The 23,712-nt window shown below is 38.3% G+C and overlaps 1 protein-coding gene across 3 annotated transcripts in view; it reads left to right on the top strand.

The window, feature by feature from the left end:
• The window catches only part of pcbp4 (poly(rC) binding protein 4), an 89,982-nt gene extending 68,772 nt beyond the window's left edge, over positions 1-21,210 (top strand). For all 3 annotated transcript variants that reach the window (XM_062053700.1, XM_062053701.1, XM_062053702.1), the window contains exons 9-14: positions 4,282-4,353; positions 9,831-9,872; positions 9,960-10,035; positions 10,173-10,222; positions 17,630-17,799; positions 20,298-21,210. In XM_062053700.1, coding sequence (XP_061909684.1) covers positions 4,282-4,353; positions 9,831-9,872; positions 9,960-10,035; positions 10,173-10,222; positions 17,630-17,799; positions 20,298-20,631 — 744 coding nt within the window. In that variant the 3' untranslated portion in view covers positions 20,632-21,210. The remainder of the gene's footprint in view (positions 1-4,281; positions 4,354-9,830; positions 9,873-9,959; positions 10,036-10,172; positions 10,223-17,629; positions 17,800-20,297) is intronic.
• The last annotated feature ends 2,502 nt before the right edge of the window (positions 21,211-23,712 follow it).

Below are 23,712 nucleotides of genomic sequence, written 5' to 3'. Positions count from 1 at the left end.
CTGTAAAAAACAAGTTCAGCTTCCTCATGAACATGCCATGATGTCACAGTTAAGGACTACACGCCTACAGTCATCAAATAAAGGCAACATTTGGGACCCCAGAACCGTTTCATTTGCCGTATGGAGGCAGCGCTTATCACGCTTTCAAACCTTACAAGACCTTTTGTTTGCAGTTTGAAAGCCACAGCCGGAGAAATGAAACACAGGCGCAGCAGTTTATCCACTACAATAAAGTTATTGAGTTAATTTTCATTTTACAGTCGATTGATTAAGTTACTACCATCAGCGCAGTTCTACAAATGTATAAACCTTTTTAATTTCTTTGGAAATCGAATTTAATGGTTTTTAATGACATGTAAGGTCAACATTTTTGCTAAATTAATTTAATGACTTTAAATTCCCCGCGTAAACCCTGTATGTGCATCGCTTCAAGATACTATTTTAAACTTGTTGAGCTCCGATTTGAAGAAGGTTTGTCTTTGCAATGCCAACAAATTACTTCAGTTTTATCTTTAGTTCCCTCGGAATGTGTTTTGAAGTGAAAATGGCCACCTCGCATCACTCATCTTTGCTCCGTGTACAATAGGCGCCGACTTTTGGCTTTACGTTTGGTCATAACAAATGGTGTAATTAATTTTGATTCATTTATGATAACGCAATTTTTTTTTTTAATGAATCACATGCGTTTTCGCATCAACATTGACAGCCCTAATTGTTTTTAATTGGTGAAAGGGAAACATTTTATTGGAGAAAAAGAAAAAGGCTGAATATCATCCAGTGACATGCAGTCACTGGAGGCAGGTGAGGCGGGGCCTCACGTGCCATCATGGAAAGAAAAAAAATTTAAAAAGAAAAAAAACTAATTAAATTGTTATATGTATCCAGTGATTATACTATAAAGTTATTTTCCATTTAACTTCACCAGTTTTATATTATTTTTATTCAAAATTGCTGAATTTTCACATTTGCCGTTCAAATACTGAGAAGAGACGGTGCGGTGATCAGCAGCCAGTTGAGGCACGTCACTGCGTTGTGCCTCAACATGGATTGCGGACTCGGCTAACTGCGGGCCTGCTGTGCAGTGAGACCGTATTGCTATATGAACTATATTATACATTTCCATAGTTTAGTTAGCTGAGGTATATAATGTACAGTGTATTTTGTCAACAACTGTATGCGTGTAAGTATTTCTTGTGCTGAGCGATCATAAAACGGCTGCAAAAGACGCACTGGCTGAGGCTCGCAGTAATCCCGCCTCCTGGTGGTAGAGAATGCACCCCCGCCGTAGAATGCACCCCCTGACGGGAGTGTTATATCAACTAAAGCCCACACTTAAACTTTCCACGTGCAAGATTGAATCTATTTAAAAAAGTTATTTCATGAGAAGCCAAAAAGTGCAAAAACAATAATGTTCGTGTTGGAGGAGTTGTGAATGACTGCAGGGCCACAACATTAGGTACACCTGCAGACTGCAGCACGGATTTTATATTTCATTCATTCACAACTCCTCCAACACGAACATTATTGTTTTTGCACTTTTTGGCTTCTTATTAAATGACTTTTGTAACCTATTTTTATGGGCTTTCCTCTTTGTGATGTTAAGTTCCTGTTATACGCTGTTATACAGTATATGCCTTGAGCTCTTACTTTGAAGGCGCTTAGAGCGGAAGTGATGACACGTTGGAGTGGAGCGGAGGTTTTTGAAAGAAGGTAAATAAAGTGGTCCTCGTGTAAATTGGAGCCTCTGTGTTTGTTATTTTGTAGTTTCATACAGTATAGGCGACATTTATAAACCCTCGGTTACACTTTTTTAAATAGATTCAATCTAGTGTGGGCTTTAGTTGATATAACACTCCCGTCAGGGGGTGCATTCTACAGCGGGGGTGCATTAATTCAGCACAACAGCGGCGCATGGACTTCATTTATAAGTAAAGGTAAGACCATAATAACGTTGTTTTTATTAAATGTGCTTTTTTGTGCGCTACAGTTTGTATGTGTAAATTTAAAGTTAAGTTAAAGTACCAATGATTGTCACACACACACTAGGTGTATTGAAATGTGTCCTCTGCATTTCACCCATCCCCTTGTTTACCCCCTGGGAGGTGAGGGGAGCAATGGGCAGCAGTGGGCAGCAGCGGCACCGCGCCTGGGAATAATTTTTGGTGATTTAACTCCCAATTCCAACCCTTGATGCTGAGTGCCAAGCAGGGAAGAATGCTGGTATGAGCTTTTAAACATAACCCGTTAACTGCTGCCAATCAAATGGTGAATAAAATACTCTTTAGGGTTCATATGTTCGTAAATCTGACTGTGATGAAGTCAGTGCCTCACCAGCCATGAACCTCACCGCACGTCACTGATATCACCTCTGTCTAGTGCACCATTGTTTTCTATGATGCATTTTAGCAACCCATAAGGGTTTCTAGGAACAGTCAATCGCTTAAATATTTTTAAAATGTATTCCACCCTTATCATAAGAGTTATACTGTTAAGTCTATTACAATCTATCTACCCTCTTTATATTTGGAGATCGAGTATAGTGTATGACCTACATTCTTTTGAATTAAATGTTTTTTCTGAAATACAGTAAGTTTCCTGCATACAAACAATTTAAATATCTGTTTTGTCTTTTAACCACATGAAAATGTCATTTATCTCAGAGACATTTGCTAAACCATCACAATTAAAAGTACAAATTACAATAGGCTTTTTTTGCCTTTATTAATAAAGAGTAGAAGAGTGAAGTTGTTGTTGACTTGTTCTGGCCTGACAACCACTAGAGGTCAGAAGTTTGGTTCATAGACCAACACCTCGTGGCGCCGTTGGGAGAGTGCCAGCAACCTGAGGGTTCCTGGTTCGATCCCCACCTTCTACCAACCTCGTCACGTCTGTTGTGTCCTTGAGCAAGACACTTCACCCTTGCTCCTGATGGGTCGTGGTTAGGGCCTTGCATGGCAGCTCCTGCTGTCAGTGTGTGAATGTGTGTGTGAATGTGGAAATACTGTCAAAGCGCTTTGAGTACCTTAAAGGTAGAAAAGCGCTATACAAGTATAACCCATTTACCTCCTTTCTCTTCAAATTTAGCAAAAATATTTTTGGTTTACAAAACAAGAATTGAACAATCACGCATTTTATTTTTTGATTCTGGCAAACACGTTTTAAAACACAAGACGCTTCAATCAATCAATCAATCAATCAATGTTTATTTATATAGCCCTAAATCACAAGTGTCTCAAAGGGCTGCACAAGCCACAACGACATCCTCGGTACAGAGCCCAGATAAGGGCAAGGAAAAACTCACCCCAGTGGGACGTCGATGTGAATGACTATGAGAAACCTTGGAGAGGACCGCATATGTGGGTAACCCCTCCAACTCCCCTATAGGGGAGACCGAAAGCAAGACGTAACTGAGGTCTTCATCAACCTTTTTCTTCTTAATGACCCCATTGTTTTTTCTTTGTTCTTAATGTATGAGAAAGCATGGGTAGAAAATCATATTGGTGTTTTTTGCTAAGCACTCCACTGACTCTTTTCAGCCTATTTTCAAGCACGTCTGCAGGATTTAAAAAAAAAAAAATTCTGGTAATTATTAGAAATACAACTACATTTAGAATTGAAAATCATGGTAAGGCTTATCTCTGTGTGTGTGTGTGTGTGTGTGTGTGTGTGTGTGTGTGTGTGTGTGTGTGTGTGTGTGTGTGTGTGTGTGTGTGTGTGTGTGTGTGTGTGTGTGTGTGTGTGTGTGTGTGTGTGTGTGTGTGTGTGTGTTTGTCACGGCTGCTGTTAGGGAAGGCACACACATCTACCCTGCCCTGGAGTGAGAGGCACAAGATTAGCAAGTGAGACTGGAGACCTGCCGTCTCCTCAGGCCGAGGCGACGTGCAGATACTCGGCATAGCTGTCAGCAGTTCTGACACAGTTCTTTGCTTTGCTGAATGGTGTTGTGTTTGCGATATCCCTCATAATAGGCTTTCAAATTAAATCCAGGAGGTCAGTGAGAGATGGCTTTAATAACGGCCGCATGGTGATAATTGATGTTTCTATTACTTGTCTGGGAGAATGGAGAAGAGACAAGAAGGCTCTGTCGATGACTCATTGCTTATTAGCCTGTTAGGTGTGTAAAAATGTCAAAACTGCTGCTTCAAGGACTCACCAAATGTAATACACAAGGAAAAGCTGCTTCAACCATCACATATTTAATTTTAAAAGTGTTGTTTTGAAAATGCACAATATAAGAATGAATGTTAGTAATGAGCTCTTGTTTCCCTCGTGTGTTTCAAGGTGTTCGAAGCATCTGATTTTGCACCCCATCCTCTGTATTCAGTCGCCCAGGGTGGCCTTGACCTGCAGCAGGTATGTGTCCTCATTTCTCTGAAGTCTAACAATGTTTTTTTTGTCATTTTAATATCAAACAATCTCCAAATGTTGGGCGGGGATTGCTGTGGAGGAGCTCGGGTAGCGAGTCCAAATTTAAACGGTCCATCCTCTGGCATGCGGCATTAAAAACAACAGCTGAGTGGAAGCTGCAGCTATTGTTCCAGCTTGTCATGGGAGCTCTAACCCCTTCTGAAACATGATGCCACCCTTTTTTTGTCCAGCATTGCTCACGCAGCACACAAAGAAATATTCCTATTCCATGACAGAAGACCTAGATACTGATAAATAAGTCCAGGGTTGAAAAAAATTGCAATTTAAGATCAATATTTGATGTTAGTAATAACTAGGGATGTGTACGTTAAGATTTTATCGATACCAATATTGATATTCTTATCGATACCAGTATTCATCTGTACTTTTAATTGGTGCTATATATAATTGGTGTAAATATAGGTATGAATATTTTTTTATTAGCATTTTTATTAGTACAGGAGGTTGTACGCCACCATTTCACAGCAGCTTTTTAAGACTTAAACAAGTCAACAATGTTTGCAGTGCAAGGTGCAATGCAGGTGGTAGAGTATGTCGTCATCTTGTAAAGCCCACACAGATCCATCACTGTGTTTCTATTCATTACAATTACACTCAGCTAGATATAATATTCATGTATGGCATTCATGTGCAGAGAACATGTTTTACATGATGTATCATATAAAATAGATCATATACTGCAAATCAATACAATCAATTAGCATATTAGGTGGGTGTGCTTTTAGGCAAGGTTTGTTTTGATGCCACGCGAGCGCAGCACGATGGAGTGACGTCAGACGTTGACTACACACCTTGTCAGCGGATGCTATCTTGCTTTTGAGAAACTTTATGGATTATTATATTACCTAAATGTTCCACTGTTTTGAGTGGATTAATATTGGCCTGGGGATTACTGGATCGCTACGATGACGGTTAATGAAACGCAGTAGTGGCAGTTAAATAAGTCGTGTTCACTTCAAACTGATTCTAACTCCAAGCGTGTGTGACTTTAAGGGACTTTTGAGGAGGAAACATTGTTGTGTAAAAAACCTTTTGTGTGGTGTTTCTTCCTTATTTGTGATTATTCCAAGCTGACAATTAGATCCTAGGGCTGGGCGATATATGACAAAAAAAGGGTCATGGTTTATTTATGTTTTTAATCATCCGATCTCGATTAATATCACATTTTTAAAAATTGTTTGTAAACTGCTAGTTTTAAAGCAATTATACTACAAACCAAATAAACTAGGGACTAGTTCAACATGTTATTAACACTCTGAGTAAAGACAAAAAGGAAATTAAATCAGAAAAAGCACAATAACAATGTACCAAAACATTTGAGTTTGAAAAGAAGGATGCATCAGTTGTTATTTCAACACTGGTGGCCCAACTATAGTATTAAAAGCTGTCAAGTTATCATTAACTTACCAATGAAGATCGCTGGTTGCGTCCACAACTTCCTAGCATTGGCAGTAGTAGCACAATGTTTTTTCACACAGCTTTTGGATGAAGTAGTCATCAAATTTGGGAACTATTGGGCTCTGTATTCTGGAGTTAGTTTCGTAGTTTGAGGTGGCTGTGTATCAAGGAGGCAGGCACAAAGATAGCCTGAGAAAGGTACTGGCCGACTGGCCAGGCTCCATGGAGGTGAGTGTTTGTCAAGTGCACAGTCCCCGTAAACGTAATTTCCCCTTTCCCTCTCAATGACAGCATTTCTGTCACATTATGTTTTCGCATTTAGATTGTGTTTTTAGCTAACCTTAAATTCCGTCCACAATTCCAGTGATGTGTAAATCATACACTGTAAAAAAAAAAATTCCACACAATTTAAGCTAAAACACTGGCAGCTGTGGTTGCCAGGAATTCACTGTAAAAAAAATACAGTAACCATGTATAGAACATTCCGGTTATGTTGATGTTGGATCTGTTCATTTTACAGTTGATAACTGTTTTTGCTGACGATAAATTACTACGTAAAAAACTGAAATATTGTTAACATGTTTACAAAAAAAAACTATAGAGTTTACGGTAAAATACCGGCAGCTGTGGTAGCCAGGAATCTACCGTAAAACAAAAAGGGGCCTGTTTTAGTGTTACCCTTCAGCCTACCCCCGGGATGTGGGAGGAAGTACATCCACTCAGTCACGTGTAGAACATGCAAACTCCACACAGAAAGCCCCCTGGCCCGGAAATCAAACCCAGGACATTTTCACTGCAAGGCACAGGCACAAGCACAAACCACTGTATACCATGCTGCCCTGTGACAAATACTAATATCTGCAAAATGTCTGGGTTTCCGAGATATGTGAGCGGTACATGAGGATTTTACCTTGAAATTATTTGTACAACCTTTCACTGGACAATTCACAACATGGCCTTATGCAACATGTTCCTTCAAGTGAGCTATTAAAAATGAGCCTTCAATGCTCCATATCTTTTCAATAGTTGCTTGCAACCAGTTCCAACACACTTAAACACACAGTGAGGTTTATTTCCATGCACTTTGAAATGAAGCACATAGACATAACCCCTCAATCTCTAAAACGACTTGCCACAAAAATACAGGAAAACGTGTCGTTAGCCAAAAGTTAACTAGGCTAATGATTTAACGCAAACCCCTAAAACATTTAAGGTATGCTGTAAATTTAAATGTACAATCTGCAAAATATTTAATTTAGACAGAATAATACCGTACATTTTAGAGTATTTGCATGCATGTGACATTACAGTATTTGCAAATGAATTTTTAAAATTTTTCATTATTTTCACAATAAAGCCCTGTGTTTTACACATATTATAACCATAGTAATTTAGGTTATCTCCTGTTTCTTGGTTTGCAGGAATCCACTGCATTTACTACTCTGATAAACTATTTTGGATTTTACGGTGTTTTTCTGTTGCTATTTAACAATTGCTTGCTGTAGTTTTTACGGTCATTTTTTACAATGTAGATAACTCCAAGTTACTACTGACATTAATTTTGCTTCTTCAGGTTCGGTCATCCTATGATTCCGTTTACTTCTCTGTACCTTGTAACCGGAAGTGGGGCGGTAAAAAGTTGACTTTGAATGGCTGTTCCACCAAGATTATTTGAGTTAATAAATGCTCACAGCTAATCACCTTGGTTGACCTGAAATGTATCATGATTATATAATCGCCCAGCACCCTGTCTGAACCTACCTGTACGTGTCTTTTTTAATGCATTGCAGCGGCACCTGAATGAAAATGACAGCACGTGTGTGTCAACTGGATAAAGTGGTCAGCTGGATAAAAAAAATGGAAAATACCAATAGCCATATCATTAATCCAGAGTCCTCTTAGATTACCCTACTAAGGTACCAAAAAAATACCAATGTTTGGTAAATATCCCTGGTAAAAACGACCTTAAATATTGCTGTTACTTTTTGTTGTTTGCTACTTTTGAGTATTAAGGCAGCATGGATGATGCATTTGAAGGGTGAGGTCTTATCTCTACTTCATGAGCATGGATGGACTCTTGATAGGAGGCAGACTGCTGGCGTCGGGCAGAATTGAGTTAAGCTGAGTGCTGTCTGCTCTGACCAGAAATATATTGATGCAGGCCTGCATAGACACCACCCGCACTAATTACATGACAGGGTGAGGAGGGTTAGAGGGGCTGATGGATAGAGTAAAACAACATGGGGGTTCACTTATGTGAGTTTACATTTCGTGACTGACCATCTGGCATGTGCTGATGATGATGGTGTCAATAAAGACTGAACAAAGCTTATTGCAATTGTTTTATAATATTTTGCCCACGGTAAGAATCAAAAGATAAATGATTCATAATGTTTATTATTTTAACCGAATGAGATTCACTATAACACGAGTTAGAATGGCATTAAAATATTTAAACTATTATGGATGTGTTATCAGTGGGGCTGAATAAGTAGGGTTGTCTTGTGAAACATTTTTTAAATCAGATTATTAACAGTCTACAAATGAACAGATGGTGCTGCTTTGTTGTTTGTACTTGCTGCACACTCTGTACATGTCGGTAGTGTTTTTTTCTGCTACACGCTTTATTTTGCCTGCCTTGTTCCTTATAAAAGGGCTTTTACATGCATGTTGCTATACCTTTCTCTGCATCCTGGGGTCACACCATCAGCCTCCATGCACATCTGTGACACCATAATATAACGTGTACACCTGTTTGCAGTGTCTCTGCAATTCCTTTGCCAACGGCTATAAGCTGGAGTTATTCGTATTTAGATCAGTATTATAATTTTCAAACGTACAGTATCACAGTAAGAATAGTCAAACTAAGCGAAACAACAGTTCTGTACTACACAATTCAATTTGGTCTTCTTAGGAAAATCGAAAATTGCTCAAATTAATTTTAGTAGTTGTGACCAGTACATTTACATGCACAATAATACAATTAATTATTGCATACATACGATTGAAATTAGCATTCTAAATCCCAAAACACACACAAAAGTGTATTACATTTTGATTGATTGGTCATTGCAGCGAGTTGTCAACGCATGTGCCAGTTTCCGTTGAGGATCATACCGCAGCTCGGAACAGCATTAAATTCATAAGATAAAAAGATGAAGCCGGAGGGAGGGGGACTGTTTACACTTTAGAATGTGGGTCAGTATTTTTACTGTACGGGACAGAATAAAAACCTACATGTTTAATAAATGGCAGGAGGATTTTGTAGAAGACAGTTTTAATACGTGATATTGACGCCTCAATGCACCGGGATGCAAAACTCGGGTCAGATCTTTTTCTTGCAGATTTGTGTGTGTTGAATGTTATACCATTGTTCTTTTTGTAACATCTGTCCCCAGGGTCTAACCAGCTTCAAATTGCCCCTTCTTGCCTGTATTGGTGCTTCTGTCTGACAGAAGCGTGACTTTTAAAAAATATAATGTAATTTATGTAATAAATCAGTTGCCGCCATTAACACGTTTTTTTCCGTCAGCCCTACAAATAAAATACGTAGATTAGTGGAAACACCTTTCAACGTGTACCAGTACTGTTTTATTACAAAACAAGAAAAAAACAAAAAAACAATGTGGAATTATTGTTAACATCCAGTAAAACAAACTACCATGTGTTGTATTTCATAAGACGGCACCTTTTCATAAGCACAATAACATCACAAGCTACGTCTTTTAAAGATGGCTGCTTCATTAGATGGCTGAGCACAGCTGATGAAATGTCTGTAGCTCGGTGCTGCGGCGGAAGAAAATGTTAAAAATACAATTTGTGGTTTGAACCATCTCACGGAAATATAGTCAGTCAGAAGGCAAATGTGAGGAACAAAAAACATATTTGACATGGTGTACTTAGTTACCAGTGAGGCTTTTTTTCCCGGAAGAGAGTGCCCAGTCATTGCTGGCGTGCACTCTTTTACTGCCGCAATCCATTTAATGCAGGATGCTCTCTTGCAGGCGTACACTTTGCAAAACCAATACGGCATTCCACACTCTGAGGTGAGTCCATTTGTGGGTATGATAGACTGAGCACAGCTTTATGGTTAATGTGCACATCCTAATGCTTTTTATACTTTTTTTTCGTAGTTGGCCAAACTCCATCAACTGTCAATGCAGCAAGGCCTCAATCCAGTCGCCCAGCCCGCTTCCACTATCATCCCTGGTATGGACCGCAACCCTACATTGATTTTTTTAATATTGTATTTAGTCGGCAAGAGTGACGTCATAAAAGGCTCCACCAGAGAAAGAAACTATTCTGTGAGATAATGTGTGATGTATCATTACTTATTTTCTCATCAGGTATGGATGCAAATGCTCAGACATCTCAGGAGCTGCTTATTCCTAACGATGTAAGTCACATATTTTTCTCATATTTTTCATACTATGATTTCCCATTTGAGCCTAAATAAAACCTTTATTACTACTCTCTAATGTTCCACTCCGTGATCAGTGTAACTTAAAAGGGGACACAAGGTTTCTGTTAATTACGCTCATTATTTTAACCCAAGGTTAAAGGGATTTTAGCTGATATGGATCCTTTTGCATGATTGTCTGGGCTGCATTGCAGCGTCTTCCAGTGGCTCCCGTGAGTGCTGCGTAAATCCTCTCATGTTCCCTGACCTACTTAGAAGCTGTCTGCTGTCAAAACAGCCAATGAGGAAACAGACAAAGATCCGTTCCCTCTTCAGTTAGCCTCCGCCAGGGTTTTTATTTTTGATCAAGTGTCTCTCCGATCTGAGCACAAATCACCGCACTTCGAGCCACTTCAGCTTTTATAACTAAAATGTTGTTATCGTTGTTGTTTTTAAACTCTCAATCCATTCTTCATCTCCAACGTTGTACAACATCCAGTGTGAGAAGAAAAGCACACTCTTTGAAAGTAATTGTAGCTAAAAGATTAAAAGGAGGAGGCTGCTTGGTTTCCTTACATTTCTCTTAATCCGATGAAAGGATCAAACCCAACATTGTGTTGGCACCTCTTTCTCCGACTCTTCTCCACCGGCTGCGCCTCTCAGCTGTGAGCTGGTGCCATCTCACAGAGGAAATAAATCTTGGGAAATTGGGTCACAAATAAGTAGCTTCAAAGGGTAGAAGAGTTTACTATTTAACAGATACAGACTTGGCCTAGAACAGAGGTTAATGGAACGTTTGTATTTGGTTTAGGGATTATTATGTTTGTTTTTAGTTTTAGTAGTTTCTCAGAAAGTATAGTGTGAATTCAATCACTTATAAATGAATTTCATTTAATTTTTGGAGGAATAGAAAATGACATTTCACACCTATAATCTAACATTTTTTTACAAAAAATCTTAATGGTATTTTTTTTTAAAATATTGATTAAATGTACATATCACTATGATACAAATTTTACTACTGCTAATATAGTTAATGATATATAACAAAATAAGTGTTGTAGTTAATTACAATCATACATCATTCTATGAGTCTATTAATCACCTAATTTTTACTGCATTGTATTAACAGACACAATTACAGTTCCAAATCAAATGGAAATTCAAATCAAGCTCAAACACACTACACACCATAATATAATTTTGGTAATATAATTTGTAAATTAATATGATTGATTTATTGATTTATTTTCATTTTATACGGTAAGAATTGCAAAACTAAGAGACACTTAATTAAATTAGGTCATCATAACCATTGCTCTTTTTTAAATTGAAAATAGAAGACTACTAAAATTAATTTGAGTAGTTATGTCAGTACATTTACAAGCACAAATAAAATTAATTATTGCATGAGTTTGGTTGAAACCATCCTTTTGAAACCCAGCAAACTCAGAAGTGTATTACACTGTAAAACATAGTTTATTGGAGCGAGCTTTCTTACACATGAGCCAGTCTCAGTTCATTCTTATTTTTTATATCAAACAATGTTTAGCCATATTTATTTTTTATAATAAAATTTGAATTCCAACATTAAGAAGAAGAAATTATATGGCTCTTTATGTAGCATATTATCATAAGCTTTTACATATTTCACTATATCTGATTTATTTGATTTGTGTACATTTTTTTAAACAATATTTTATTATTGTTTTTTGCTATTTTGACTAAGATAATTTACTTTGCCTAGTTAGGGTGAAGAATGTCAGGTCCAAGTGAGCAAATGTAGTTTGTAATAATAAAAAATGCAGGCATATGCATGTTAAGGTGTACAATTTGGTACTTATATAAATTGTCGGGCCCTGGCAGAGATGTTTTTGTTCTAATTACCATTCAATTATTGGTATTTAAGCTTCATCTAATACATCATTGTTTTTTTTTTACAGTATTTCATTTAGACACGGACAGGCAAAATTAAACAAATATAGCTTTGGGGTATTGTCACTTGTCCCCTTTCATTGTCGATCATGGCACACTTCTATTCCAGTGGTTCTCAACCTTTTTTCAGTGATGTACCCCCTGTGAAAATGTTTTTAATTCAAGTACCCCCTAATCAGAGCAAAGAATTTTTGGTTGAAAAAAAGAGATAAAGAAGTAAAATACAGCACTATGTCATCAGTTTCTGATTTATTAAATTGTATAACAGTGCAAAATATTGTTCATTTGTAGTGGTCTTTCTTGAACTATTTGGAAAAAAAGATATAAAAATAACTAAAAACGTGTTCAAAAATAAACAAGGGATTCAATTATAAATAAAGATTTCTACACATAGAAGTAATCATCAACTTAAAGTGCCCTCTTTGGGGATTGTAATAGAGATCCATCTGGATTCATGAACTGAATTCTAAACATTTCTTCACAAAAAAAGAAATCTTTAACATCAATATTTATGGAACTTGTCCACAAAAAATCTAGCTGTCAACACTGAATATTGCATTGTTGCATTGTAATGAATGGAATAGCCTACTTGATTTGATGTTCAGTTTTTGAACTTACATTCATATTTTGTTGAAGTATTATTCAATAAATATATTTATAAAGGATTTTTGAATTGTTGCTATTTTTAGAATATTTTAAAAAAAATCTCACGTACCCCTTGGCATACCTTCAAGTACCCCCAGGGGTACGCGTACCCCCATTTGAGAACCACTATTCAATTCTATATGTCGGCAAAAAAACCAACACATTTTCTTCCATGTCTAAAGTGGCTGAGGTGAGGAAGAAAAACAATTATACGATTGATGACTCCAAGTTGCACTGTGTTTTGCCGAGTAAAAACGCAACCCTTCGGACCTTCAGCCGCCACTTTTCTAAAGTGCTCCGAAGGCTTTTTTTTTTTTTTTTTTTTTCACAGGCAAACCCCCACATGGCGAGTGGTACAATGAATCAGTGGAATGAGGGATTCCAGTTCTATATGTGGCAGGGACAGGTGTAAGCTTGGTCCATTGTTCCACCAGAGAGGACTTATAGGCAGGACTGAGCCCTTGTCCTCCATCACAACCACACACCTGCGTCGTGTACACAATCCCGCTCTGTGCAGGGAACACAGAGAACGTGCACACTCACGGATGCTTTGAGAAAGTGCTTACACTCAGTGAACAGGAGCGAGTGCTTAAGCACTGCAAAGAAGAGAAATGGCTGCGCCCTCCATTATGGCATCCTGCTTCCTGTGTCGCCTTCAAAGACTAGCTCAGCAGGAAGTGGACTATACTGTATAAATGCACACAGCAGCAATACTCGTATGGCACTTTCCTTCAGGCTTTGAAGAAGAATCCTGCTGCCATTTGCACCAAACTTGGTGACAGCTGCTGTCTATTGACAGCTGCGGTAAAAGCCCAGAGGAGATTGGGAGTCTCAGTGGGTGAAGGTATTATCTGTTATTGTGGTGGACCATTGTCTCCAGAGTTAGTCTTTTTTTAGGCAGCGTGTTCTGTGTGTCACCCCCACCATGCACTCCCCAGCCAAGAATAGCCGGACAGAGCAAACGGGCCGCTGTGTGACAAATCAGACTTTGCCCAACAGGCTGCTTACCTCTCTGGAAAGGAATGCCAAATGCAGAGCGGCATTGGGGCGGCGCGTGTGTTTGTGTGTTTCAGCCTATGCGTCAGCCGCTACTAAGCTGCCAACACACACACTCACACACACGCAAGCACACACACATACTACAAGTGCTCCATCACTGTCTGCACCCCCTCCCTCCCTTCATCCTGCTATATATCTGGTTGCATAGCGCAGACCCTGAGCTCTGACACCCTGCACTTGAGCTGATACACAGCCTCTGTTGAATATATATTGTTGGTAGTAAGCCGGGGTGCACTTTAGGTGAAACGCAGCACATGCGCACATGTATTTTTGGAGCAATTTTTCTTTTTTCGAATCCCATCTTTTGCAGCTGAAGGGAATGCCTCATAGATATCCGGCTTATTTTTCCATGATGTTTTCCATTAGAGCGAAGATGTGTCTCAGTGGCATAGGTTTGGGAAGTGATTTGTTTGGGAAGTCTGACAAATCAATAACCTTTTCGCCACTCAGATTAATGAGAGGCAAATGTGCCTTCTCTCTTCTCTCTGGCCCGTGCACACTCACAGGCAATTAAGCCAGACCCCAGAAGAGTTAAAACACAAAAAAAGAGTCTTCTGACATGCTTGATGGATGGATGGATGAGCAACTCACTTGAGGACAAACCATGTTATTGCAATACTTGAAGTGGTTTGCCTTATGTCAGCCAATTTGAGTTAGTAGTATTGTTTTCCACTGGGAATATGTCGGGTTTATGGCCGTTTGTCCGCTTTGTCCGCTGCAAACACACGTCATATATTTACTTGGAACATGTTATTGTTGTGTTTATAATAAGGTCAAGAATAACAACTTAACACATGTGATTAATAACCAAAAATGATTGCATTAATTATGTATATACACAGATTAATCACCCAATGTATTACATATAATAATAATGAAAGGGGAACTGAACTTTTATGGAATTACGCCTATCGTTCACAATCATTATGAAAGACATTACGATGGATGGATTTTTTTTTAATGCATTTTAAATATTAAATAAATGCGATCCAAATTCCGCTTACAATGGAGCCTATGTGAACCGTTCAATTCTGCCTATAGAGCCCTTAAAAAAACATCCAAACACCTCCATTAGACTTTTATATACATGATGTAAGTATATATGTAATGTAATAACAAGCACATTTATAATAACATTTTATATTTACATGTTTTGATCATTTTAAGCATACGCGGCGCATTAATTTCAAAAACCCATCACAACGTTTGCTTTCATCATCACTGATTTCTGCTCACTGCAAACTTTATGAGAGCCAACAAACATAATAAAACATATTTTACTGAACAAAGTCTGCTATCATTAGGATGCCGACTGCTGGGATGTTCATATATTCTCATTTAGATGAAAAATGTCTCATAATGCTCGCGAAGAAACGGGATGAGGGGACAGTGGAGAACAAGCGCTGTTCGTGTCGTTCTCGCCAGTTCCAGGTCCTACATGGCGGTCGAAGTGTCCCAACTTGTCGGATTATGTTCTCAACCATGTACTTTTAAGGTGGTATGCATGATTTCTGATCTAGAATAAACCTACAGGGAGCAGGGAAGCAAGGAAACAGCAGACCACTCAATGATGTAAACATAGGGACAAACAGAGGTGATCAGGGCGCCGCTATAAATAGTTTGTCGGTGTTAGCGCTTATAATAATAATAATATCACTAATACTTGGTTAATATTCAAGTCACAAAATGTAAATGCAGAATTGTTAGTGGTTTTTGAATGGATATTTATTGAATTTTATGGATGGAATAGTAGAGCTCCCATTGGCTCCGCTGTAAGCAAACTCTTATTTACGTGTATTTAATTTTTAGAATGCATTAAAAAATATATATATCTGTCATCAGATAGATTTTGAAGCCATCAATCTGTCAATCCTTTCCGTGTCCGGACCAGGTAAATTGAGTCAAATTAAGCCGCAGGCTCCACTCCTGGTGGTGCCCTTCCGTCAATTCCTTTAAGTTTCAGCTTTGCAACCATACTAACACTGATTGTGAACGATAGGCAAAACTCCCCAAAAAAGTGCAGTTCCCCTTTGAATAGAACCCTTACGAAATAAATGACATGCATTAAAGTAAAACATTTACAAATGTTCCTGGATGACATTCTGACAATAAAATCGCATTTATCTCCAAATATAGTTTTTTTTTCTAAGTTGATTTACATTATACAAGCCAATAATAACCTGTGATTAATCAAAATTCAATGGTGCAATTTTTTTCGGACCATAAGGCGCAATGTCGGTGAGCAGGTCTATTCAGGTCTATTTTCATTCAAAAGGCGCACCGAATTAAAAGGCACATTAAAGGATTCATATTATGATTTTTTTCTACAAATAAAACATTTCCTTGCGGTCCGCATTACATGAAACAATGGTTCTTTGGTCACAATATTGCACAGATTATGTTTTACAGACCTTCTTAAAGCTGCTTTCTAACCGTGTTGTTTTGTGGCCGGTCTTATTTACATGCCTCCACTTCGACAGCGTCTTCTCCCCGTCATCCATGCTATAGTTTTTAGCACTTCCATATGGAGTCTGCTGACAGATACAAGTTAGAACTGTGTGCTACTTTGCATTAGAAATGGCAACAGTGCAGGATGAATGCTCCACAACAAGAGAATAGCGAAAAAGAAGGAGCTTATTGACTATGGCGCGGACTAAAAATAGACTTTTGCCGATCTCAAATACACATCAGCAGATACCAATAGGTAAGACAAGTTGGTTTTGCATTATAGGGCGAACCAAAGCGCCAGATAATATGTTTCCTACTAGGTGTCATTTTGGGGTCCTTATACACACACCAAAATAATACCTGTATGTAATGTTCTATATTCTCAATGAAACATCAAAGTTTTGGTCTTGCTTGCTTACAGGTACTTGCTTGCGTCATTTATTGAACAGGCGTCAACCTGCAGTCCACACGTATCACTTATGTGTGATTGCTATCTTCTGGTCACACTTATCATTGCACCATGAACCACAACCAGAATAAGCACAACCAGAATGTAATACATACATAAGGCGCACAGTCAATTTTTGAGAAAATTAAAGGATTTTAAGTGTGCCTTATAGTCCGAAAAATATGGTTATCTGATTTAAAAAATGAATCATTTGACAGCACTCAACATTATCATGTCTTACCTAAAAGGGTTGATGAAATAGTACTTTACTGAAAAACCAAAAAAACAATAAATAACTAAATTGGACCCGTGTGCTTATCTTCAGTAACACGGGTTTAAATCTGAGCTATGTTACCGAACAAGAATATATGACTTGCCAAAACACCTGAAACAAGTAAAATGTCATTTTGGTTACACTTTCTTGTTCTATTGGCAAATTATTGTGCTTACATATATATATATATATATATATATATATATATATATATATATATATATATATATATATATATATATATATATATATATATATATATATATATATATATATATATATATATATATATATATATAAGTATCTGTACATTTATAGTACAAATCACTTCAATTAAACAAACTGATCTGACTCAGAAAGTACCTGGTAAGAAAAATGTTTGAACTGGAATAGACTTCAGGTTTTTACAGTAGATGTATAGTGAGATATAGTGTGGTTGTCAACAAACACACTTTTATTTTTAATTGATTCAATTATTCCCTGTGTCCCTGCCATTGCATCTGAATAATTATTGCATGTAAATCATCCATTTGGTTATCTACAAAGTCATCCATCTTTCTAGCCTCCGTCTCACCGCCGCGTTCTTCTCCCACAGCTGATCGGCTCCATCATCGGCCGTCAGGGCACCAAGATCAACGAGATCAGGCAGGTGTCGGGGGCCCAGATCAAGATCGGCAGCCAACTGGACGGGACAAGTGACCGCCATGTCACCATCACAGGAACCCCAGTCAGCATCAACTTGGCCCAGTACCTAATTACCTCCTGGTAAGGCGCGACGGGTAATCGAATGAATCATAGCTAACACTAAGGGGGGGGGAATGTATCCCTCTAAAAGGGTCAAAGGTCACGTTGTACTCATTGGTGATGATGAGGGACGTCCTTGTTTGATGAGATATTGACCTCGAGGGAAAGATTAAAAGCATTGCTTAGCAATGTGTGCGTTAGCAATGTTTTGATGGAATTAAATATTTAGAGCAGAGCTGAGGTAACCCTTTCAGGTTTTAAAGCATGAAGGTGAATATGGCCTCACAAATACGTATGAAAGCAAAAAAAGCACATGATAAACCTATCACAATGCAACAAAATTTATAATATAAGATCACATTTTTGTAATAAAATATTTCTGATCTCTATTATAACTGTAGAAGACTGACAGAAGAGCATTAGGTTACAGAAATTGAATAGAAATGTATTTTCTCTAGTTCAAAACCGTAAATAAAAAAGGAATTTTGGCGCCCCAACAAACACGTTCAATAAAGCGAGGACAGGTTTGTATAATATGGGGTAAACATTGAAATATCCCCACAAACTAATGAACACTACTGCTGGTAGTCACACACTAAAACAAACACACACACACACACATTCTTGTATTTGTTGCCTTCTTGAGACCTCTGAAAAATGTCTACCTCTTTAGGACAAGCATTTCTAGATAAATAAAGATGTGTATTTACAATATTAATAATATATGCATACTATGTAAATATGAAAAAGGTAAGCTTTTAGTTATTTAAATTTTTTTTGTAATTGGTTTTTATCTTCATTATTTACTTCAAGGTTATTACAGTATGTCTCTATATACATATTTATTTTCTTTATTTTATTAATTTTGGCCAATTTTTTACGCACACACTTGTTATTATATATGTTGGCCTGAGGGGGAGCACTTAACATTTTTCACACACTTGTTATTTCAAATGTTGACCAGAGGGGGAGCACTTTTGAAACCGACACAGTCAATTTGAAAAATCCCTTATTTTTGGGAGCACCCTAATTTTGATAGATTTCACCACCAGGGGTGCAAATGAGGCATTTTCTTTTAAATGCAATGGTTTTCCGTATTGGGACCATGATTTCCAACTTTTCCTTGTTGATGTCTCAAGAATGGTAGAAATACAAGAACCCCCCCCCCCACACACACACACACACACTCCTTCGACTTTGCAAAACAAATTCTGCCAAAATGAATATAATATATTTCAGAAGAAGTTGTATAGCATTTTTATTCTGAAAACTATACTTTATTTTGATTTAAAAAAAACATCTGATACATCACATATCACATAGTTATTGTCATATAATTGTTTGTCAGCAACCTGCACATCTAAAATGTAAAATATTAAATTTAACCTGATGAAACAAAAAATGTAACCTGCCATTATAATACACCTGTTTCAAGACTTTTGGAGAGTCACATTGCATTAAAGTAAAGTAAGTACATTGTATTTACACTAAATACCAAAGTGTTTCACATGGTTAAAATACAAATAGTACAATCAAAACAAGCATACAGCATGATGCAACAGCAAATACATTACAAAATAGAATGATACAAATATAAAATATAAAATAGAATGATACAAATAATAACAATAATAAAAATATATTTAAAAATAAAATGGAATATTACAGGATTGCACACTAAAACAAATGGGTTTTAACTGCTTTTTTAAAATGTCAACAGAAAGGGCAGCTCTCAGCTCATAAGGGAGTGCATTCCACCATTTATGGGCAACTGACTCTAAAGCTTTATCCCCTTTACCTTTTAATTGTGTACGAGGCGGAAAAAGTAGAAGGCAGTGACCTAGCAGGACAGTGAAAAGACAATAGATCTACTAAGTAAGCTTGGTCAGTGAATACCCTGCAAGTAATAGATAAGATTGTGTATTGTATCTTGAAATGATACAATGTCTTGCTCTCTGGCAGATTATTTTGCTTACTTTAAGGATGTTGGTACATTATAATTAAGATAAGCTAAGTGGTCTAATAATTTATGAAAATGTAACGATTTGGAATTTGACACTGTTAAGACTTACAGTTGTTGGCAGTCATCAATTATGTTGCAAGGTGCATTACTGCCACCTAGTGGACTGGAGCAGTCCACCGTCCAGGGCAACTTAATGTTCATTTTTATAGTAGACACATTTACAGTTTCTTGTCCTCTTCTATACAGTGGAGTGTTAGTCACGATGGAAGAAGGACGAATACTACCAGTATTTGGCATTGTTTCTGAGCCTTGGCAATGGAAATCATCCAAATTACATTTTGCGTTATCCTGTTAACAAACAAACACGCCATGTCTAGACCAGTTGGAATTGAGCTGCTTCATTTTACTCAGCTATCAGTCTATTGGAAGTTTGCCTTCTGGCAAGCTTTTCATTAGCATCAACTAAGTCAGTGTTGGGGCAACGGTATAATCCGCTAATCTTCATTCCCTGCCCTGTCTCCATGTGTCCGCGCCCTCCCCCTTTGTGTCCTCACAGTTTAGAGACAGCCAAATCCACAGCTCAGGCCGCCACCATGGCAGCACCCGTCGACCTCAACATGGCCTTCACCCAACCGGCGTCCCCAGCCTCCCCTGCTCCCACCCTGGCCACCCTGACCCCGGCTCACGTTTTGGGTGCCCCGTACGGCGCCATGCCCCTCTCCGGCCTGCTGGGGATGAAGTCTGTCCCCTTTCTGACTCTGTCCAGCCCGGCCCCCGCCGTGGCGGTCACGGCAGCGCCTTCCCACACCACTCTGGCAGCCTACACGGCCAAAATCTCCTCAGCCAATTGCATCAAAAAGCCAGAGAGACAGAAGTTTGCCCCCTACTGATGAAGTCTCCATGCCCGGGGAGCCAGATGAAGGACAGCTGTTCATGTTCTTCCGCAAACGCCTGATGTAGCCATATCCCTCAGGGGACTATGATTCTATGATGCACCAACAGAGAAGAGACCAATGGAGTAAAGCTTTTCAAATCATTTACAGAAATAAACCCAATGTGAGATTCACGTCCAATTGGTGGGCTGCCGTCATCGTCACTTCACTCTTATTGATCTATTAAGTCAAAATATATAAAAGGGCTTGAAGCTCATCTGAAAGACACATGTTTAAACACGTTTTCACATGTGTGTCTCACGTCGGAGGTCAGCCATAAGTATTTATCCTTCAATAATTTGTAAATTATACTCAGATGACAAAATACGCCACTGTATGATGCTTTTATACAACGTCTATGTTTGCCTCTGGAAGTTTTTAAGAAAATTTGTAAATGTACGGGGGAATTTGTTTTTATGGTACTGTACTTGACTGTTCAGTGTTATGTTCCTTCAGTTGGATTTTATTTAGATTGTGCACTTGTTTCTTCTTTATTTATTAGTATTGTTTCATGTATTAAAAGTCTTTGTTTCCTGACAGGTTTTGTGTCCTTATTGGTTTCCTTTAACTCATTATCCTGTACAGTCATACAGAGTCGCTGGTAGGGATGGGAATTGACAAGATTTTTCAGGTTCCGTTTCCACTTTCGATTCTGCGTCACGATTTGGTTCCCTAACAGGTCTCCTTATTTGGGGGGGAAAAAAGAGAAAATAGAGTGGGTGAGCATTAGTTTTGTTCAGTTTAGAGGTAATATGACCTTACAAAGCCTACAGTGAGGTCTCAAGAGGCACATAGAAGAAAAAAAACACTTTTTTGGTGAATAAATATTAAAAAAATATATTATTCTGTAGAATGTAATCATGTGCAAATTACACAAGAATGTAACATTTAGTAAGATATGATATTAACTTATTACAAGATGTGTCAAGCTTTATTGGTTATAATTTTGATGATTATGGCTTACAGTTCATGACAACTTTGAATTGAAAAGCTCAAAAAATGTAAGGTTTCAAAAACTGTAAGCCATGATGGTCAAAATTATAACAAATAAAGGCTTGCATGTAATAAGTTAATATCACATCACATATTAGTTTCACATTTGAAGTTAAACTGCTGATATGAATGGACTTTTACACCATATTCTCATTTTATGAGTTTCACCTATGTATTATAATATAATGACTGAGAGAAAATCTGGTTGCCGAAAACATGCAACTTTTTTCTGAATTGAACATTCACATACCCAAAACGCTAACCTTAGTCGCTGATCGGTGACATTCGTTTAGCGGCAGGCGTGAACTGGGGCAGCCCGCCTAGGAGCCATCATCACCAAGAGGTTACTGCTACATCACTTCACTTGACATTTAGAGGAGAAAAGATTGAAGGCTCATCATCTCTTTACATCTGAGGGGTCCACAAATTAAGCATTAATCAGTGAAAGACAACGTTGGACTTATTCGTGCATCGCTAAGTAACGTATTTGATTGACATAACAAGTCTTGTGCTGCTGTGATAGTGACACTAATGACAAAAAGGTGTTTGTTTGCAGTTGATTTCCTGCTACAAATATTAGCCTTATCTACAATTCATGTTTGCAGTTGTTTTATGGTGTGAAGTTTTATACATCTAATTTATTAATATGAATGAGGATATTTTCTTGATAAACATCACCAAGGACGCTATATTGTGGTCATCCGTGTTGAATAAAGCACTTTGCTTTCCTGCACAACAACTAAGCTTTTAGTTTGTGTTATGAAAATTGAGAAAGAAAACACAGTAGATTTGACAAAAATCACAATGCCTATTCCTAGGGCTTAACATGATGTTAGTTTATTTGCACAACCAAGTCTTTGTAGTTATATTTAGGCATAGCAACCACAAAAGGACACAAACAATAATGTGATCTATTGTCCTTTCTTTAAGTTTAGTTTTGCTATCAAACACTACTAATGTAGTAGAGAAGAAACTTGATTGCATCACAGAAAGTTTCTCAAACAAATCAAATGTCCAAAAAAACATTTTACAAAACAATCGCTGCAGACACAAACAGTCTGATTGTATTCCACAAGTGGATGAAAGTGATATTATTAAAAGAGTCATTTCCTTTGAAGCACTCTAGTTTTTCCCTGACTTTAATACATTTATGAGCCACTTCTTTCAGAGCTCTATGAAAGCTATTTCCCATTCCTCCATTTGAACGATTGGAACACCCAAGAACGGTTTTCGGTAGAATGGCGGCGCGCGCAGTCACAGCGGCCAGGAGCTCCTACAGCCGGCATAGTTTTTACACACTGTTGATACTGCTCTGTGTTTTCTGGCATATTGTTGGAACTGTGGCGATAAAATACAGTCACGAGGATCTGGTGCAACTCAATACGGGAGTTTTTCACAAACTGTCAGCCGAGTTTATTTTCCCGGCTGAGATCATCAGACCACATCCCGGGGCCCCCACAGCAGACGGCCGAAGAAGGAGGCGTTGCCAGCGGAAGCGCAAGAGAGGCAAGCGGGCGGGCGTTTGGGCTAGGCTAAAGGCTAGCCCGTTCAAACCGCCACTTCCTACCATCTTCTTGTCGAATGCCCGGTCGATCCGCTATAAACTGGATGAAATCCGCCTTCAGATGGCGACGAGAAGGAATATACGTGACTGCTGCTGCCTGATTTTCACGGAAACTTGGCTGGACAGAACCATCCCAGATGCGGCTACTGAATTAGCCGGCTTCACCGCCCACCGAGCTGACAGAACCGCAAACTCCGGTAAGAAGATCGGCGGAGGATTGTGTGTCTATATAAACAGCAACTGGTGCACACAGACTGCGAGGGTGGACGAACTGTGCAACACAGATGTAGAGTTTATGTTGCTAAAATGCAGACCATTCTATCTCCCTAGGGAGTTTGCCGCTGTTTACATCTGTGCAGTGTATATTCCCCCAGATGCTAATGCGAAGCTTGCGCTAGCACACATACATGACAGCATTAACAATTGCCTTGTCACACACCCCGACAGCGCTCTCATTGCAGCGGGAGATTTCAACCATGCAG

Source organism: Entelurus aequoreus, linkage group LG07, assembly GCF_033978785.1.
Source record: "Entelurus aequoreus isolate RoL-2023_Sb linkage group LG07, RoL_Eaeq_v1.1, whole genome shotgun sequence".
NCBI lineage: Eukaryota > Metazoa > Chordata > Actinopteri > Syngnathiformes > Syngnathidae > Entelurus > Entelurus aequoreus.
Note: the sequence above shows the minus strand (reverse complement) of the source record. Positions and strands in the feature narration are given on the sequence as shown.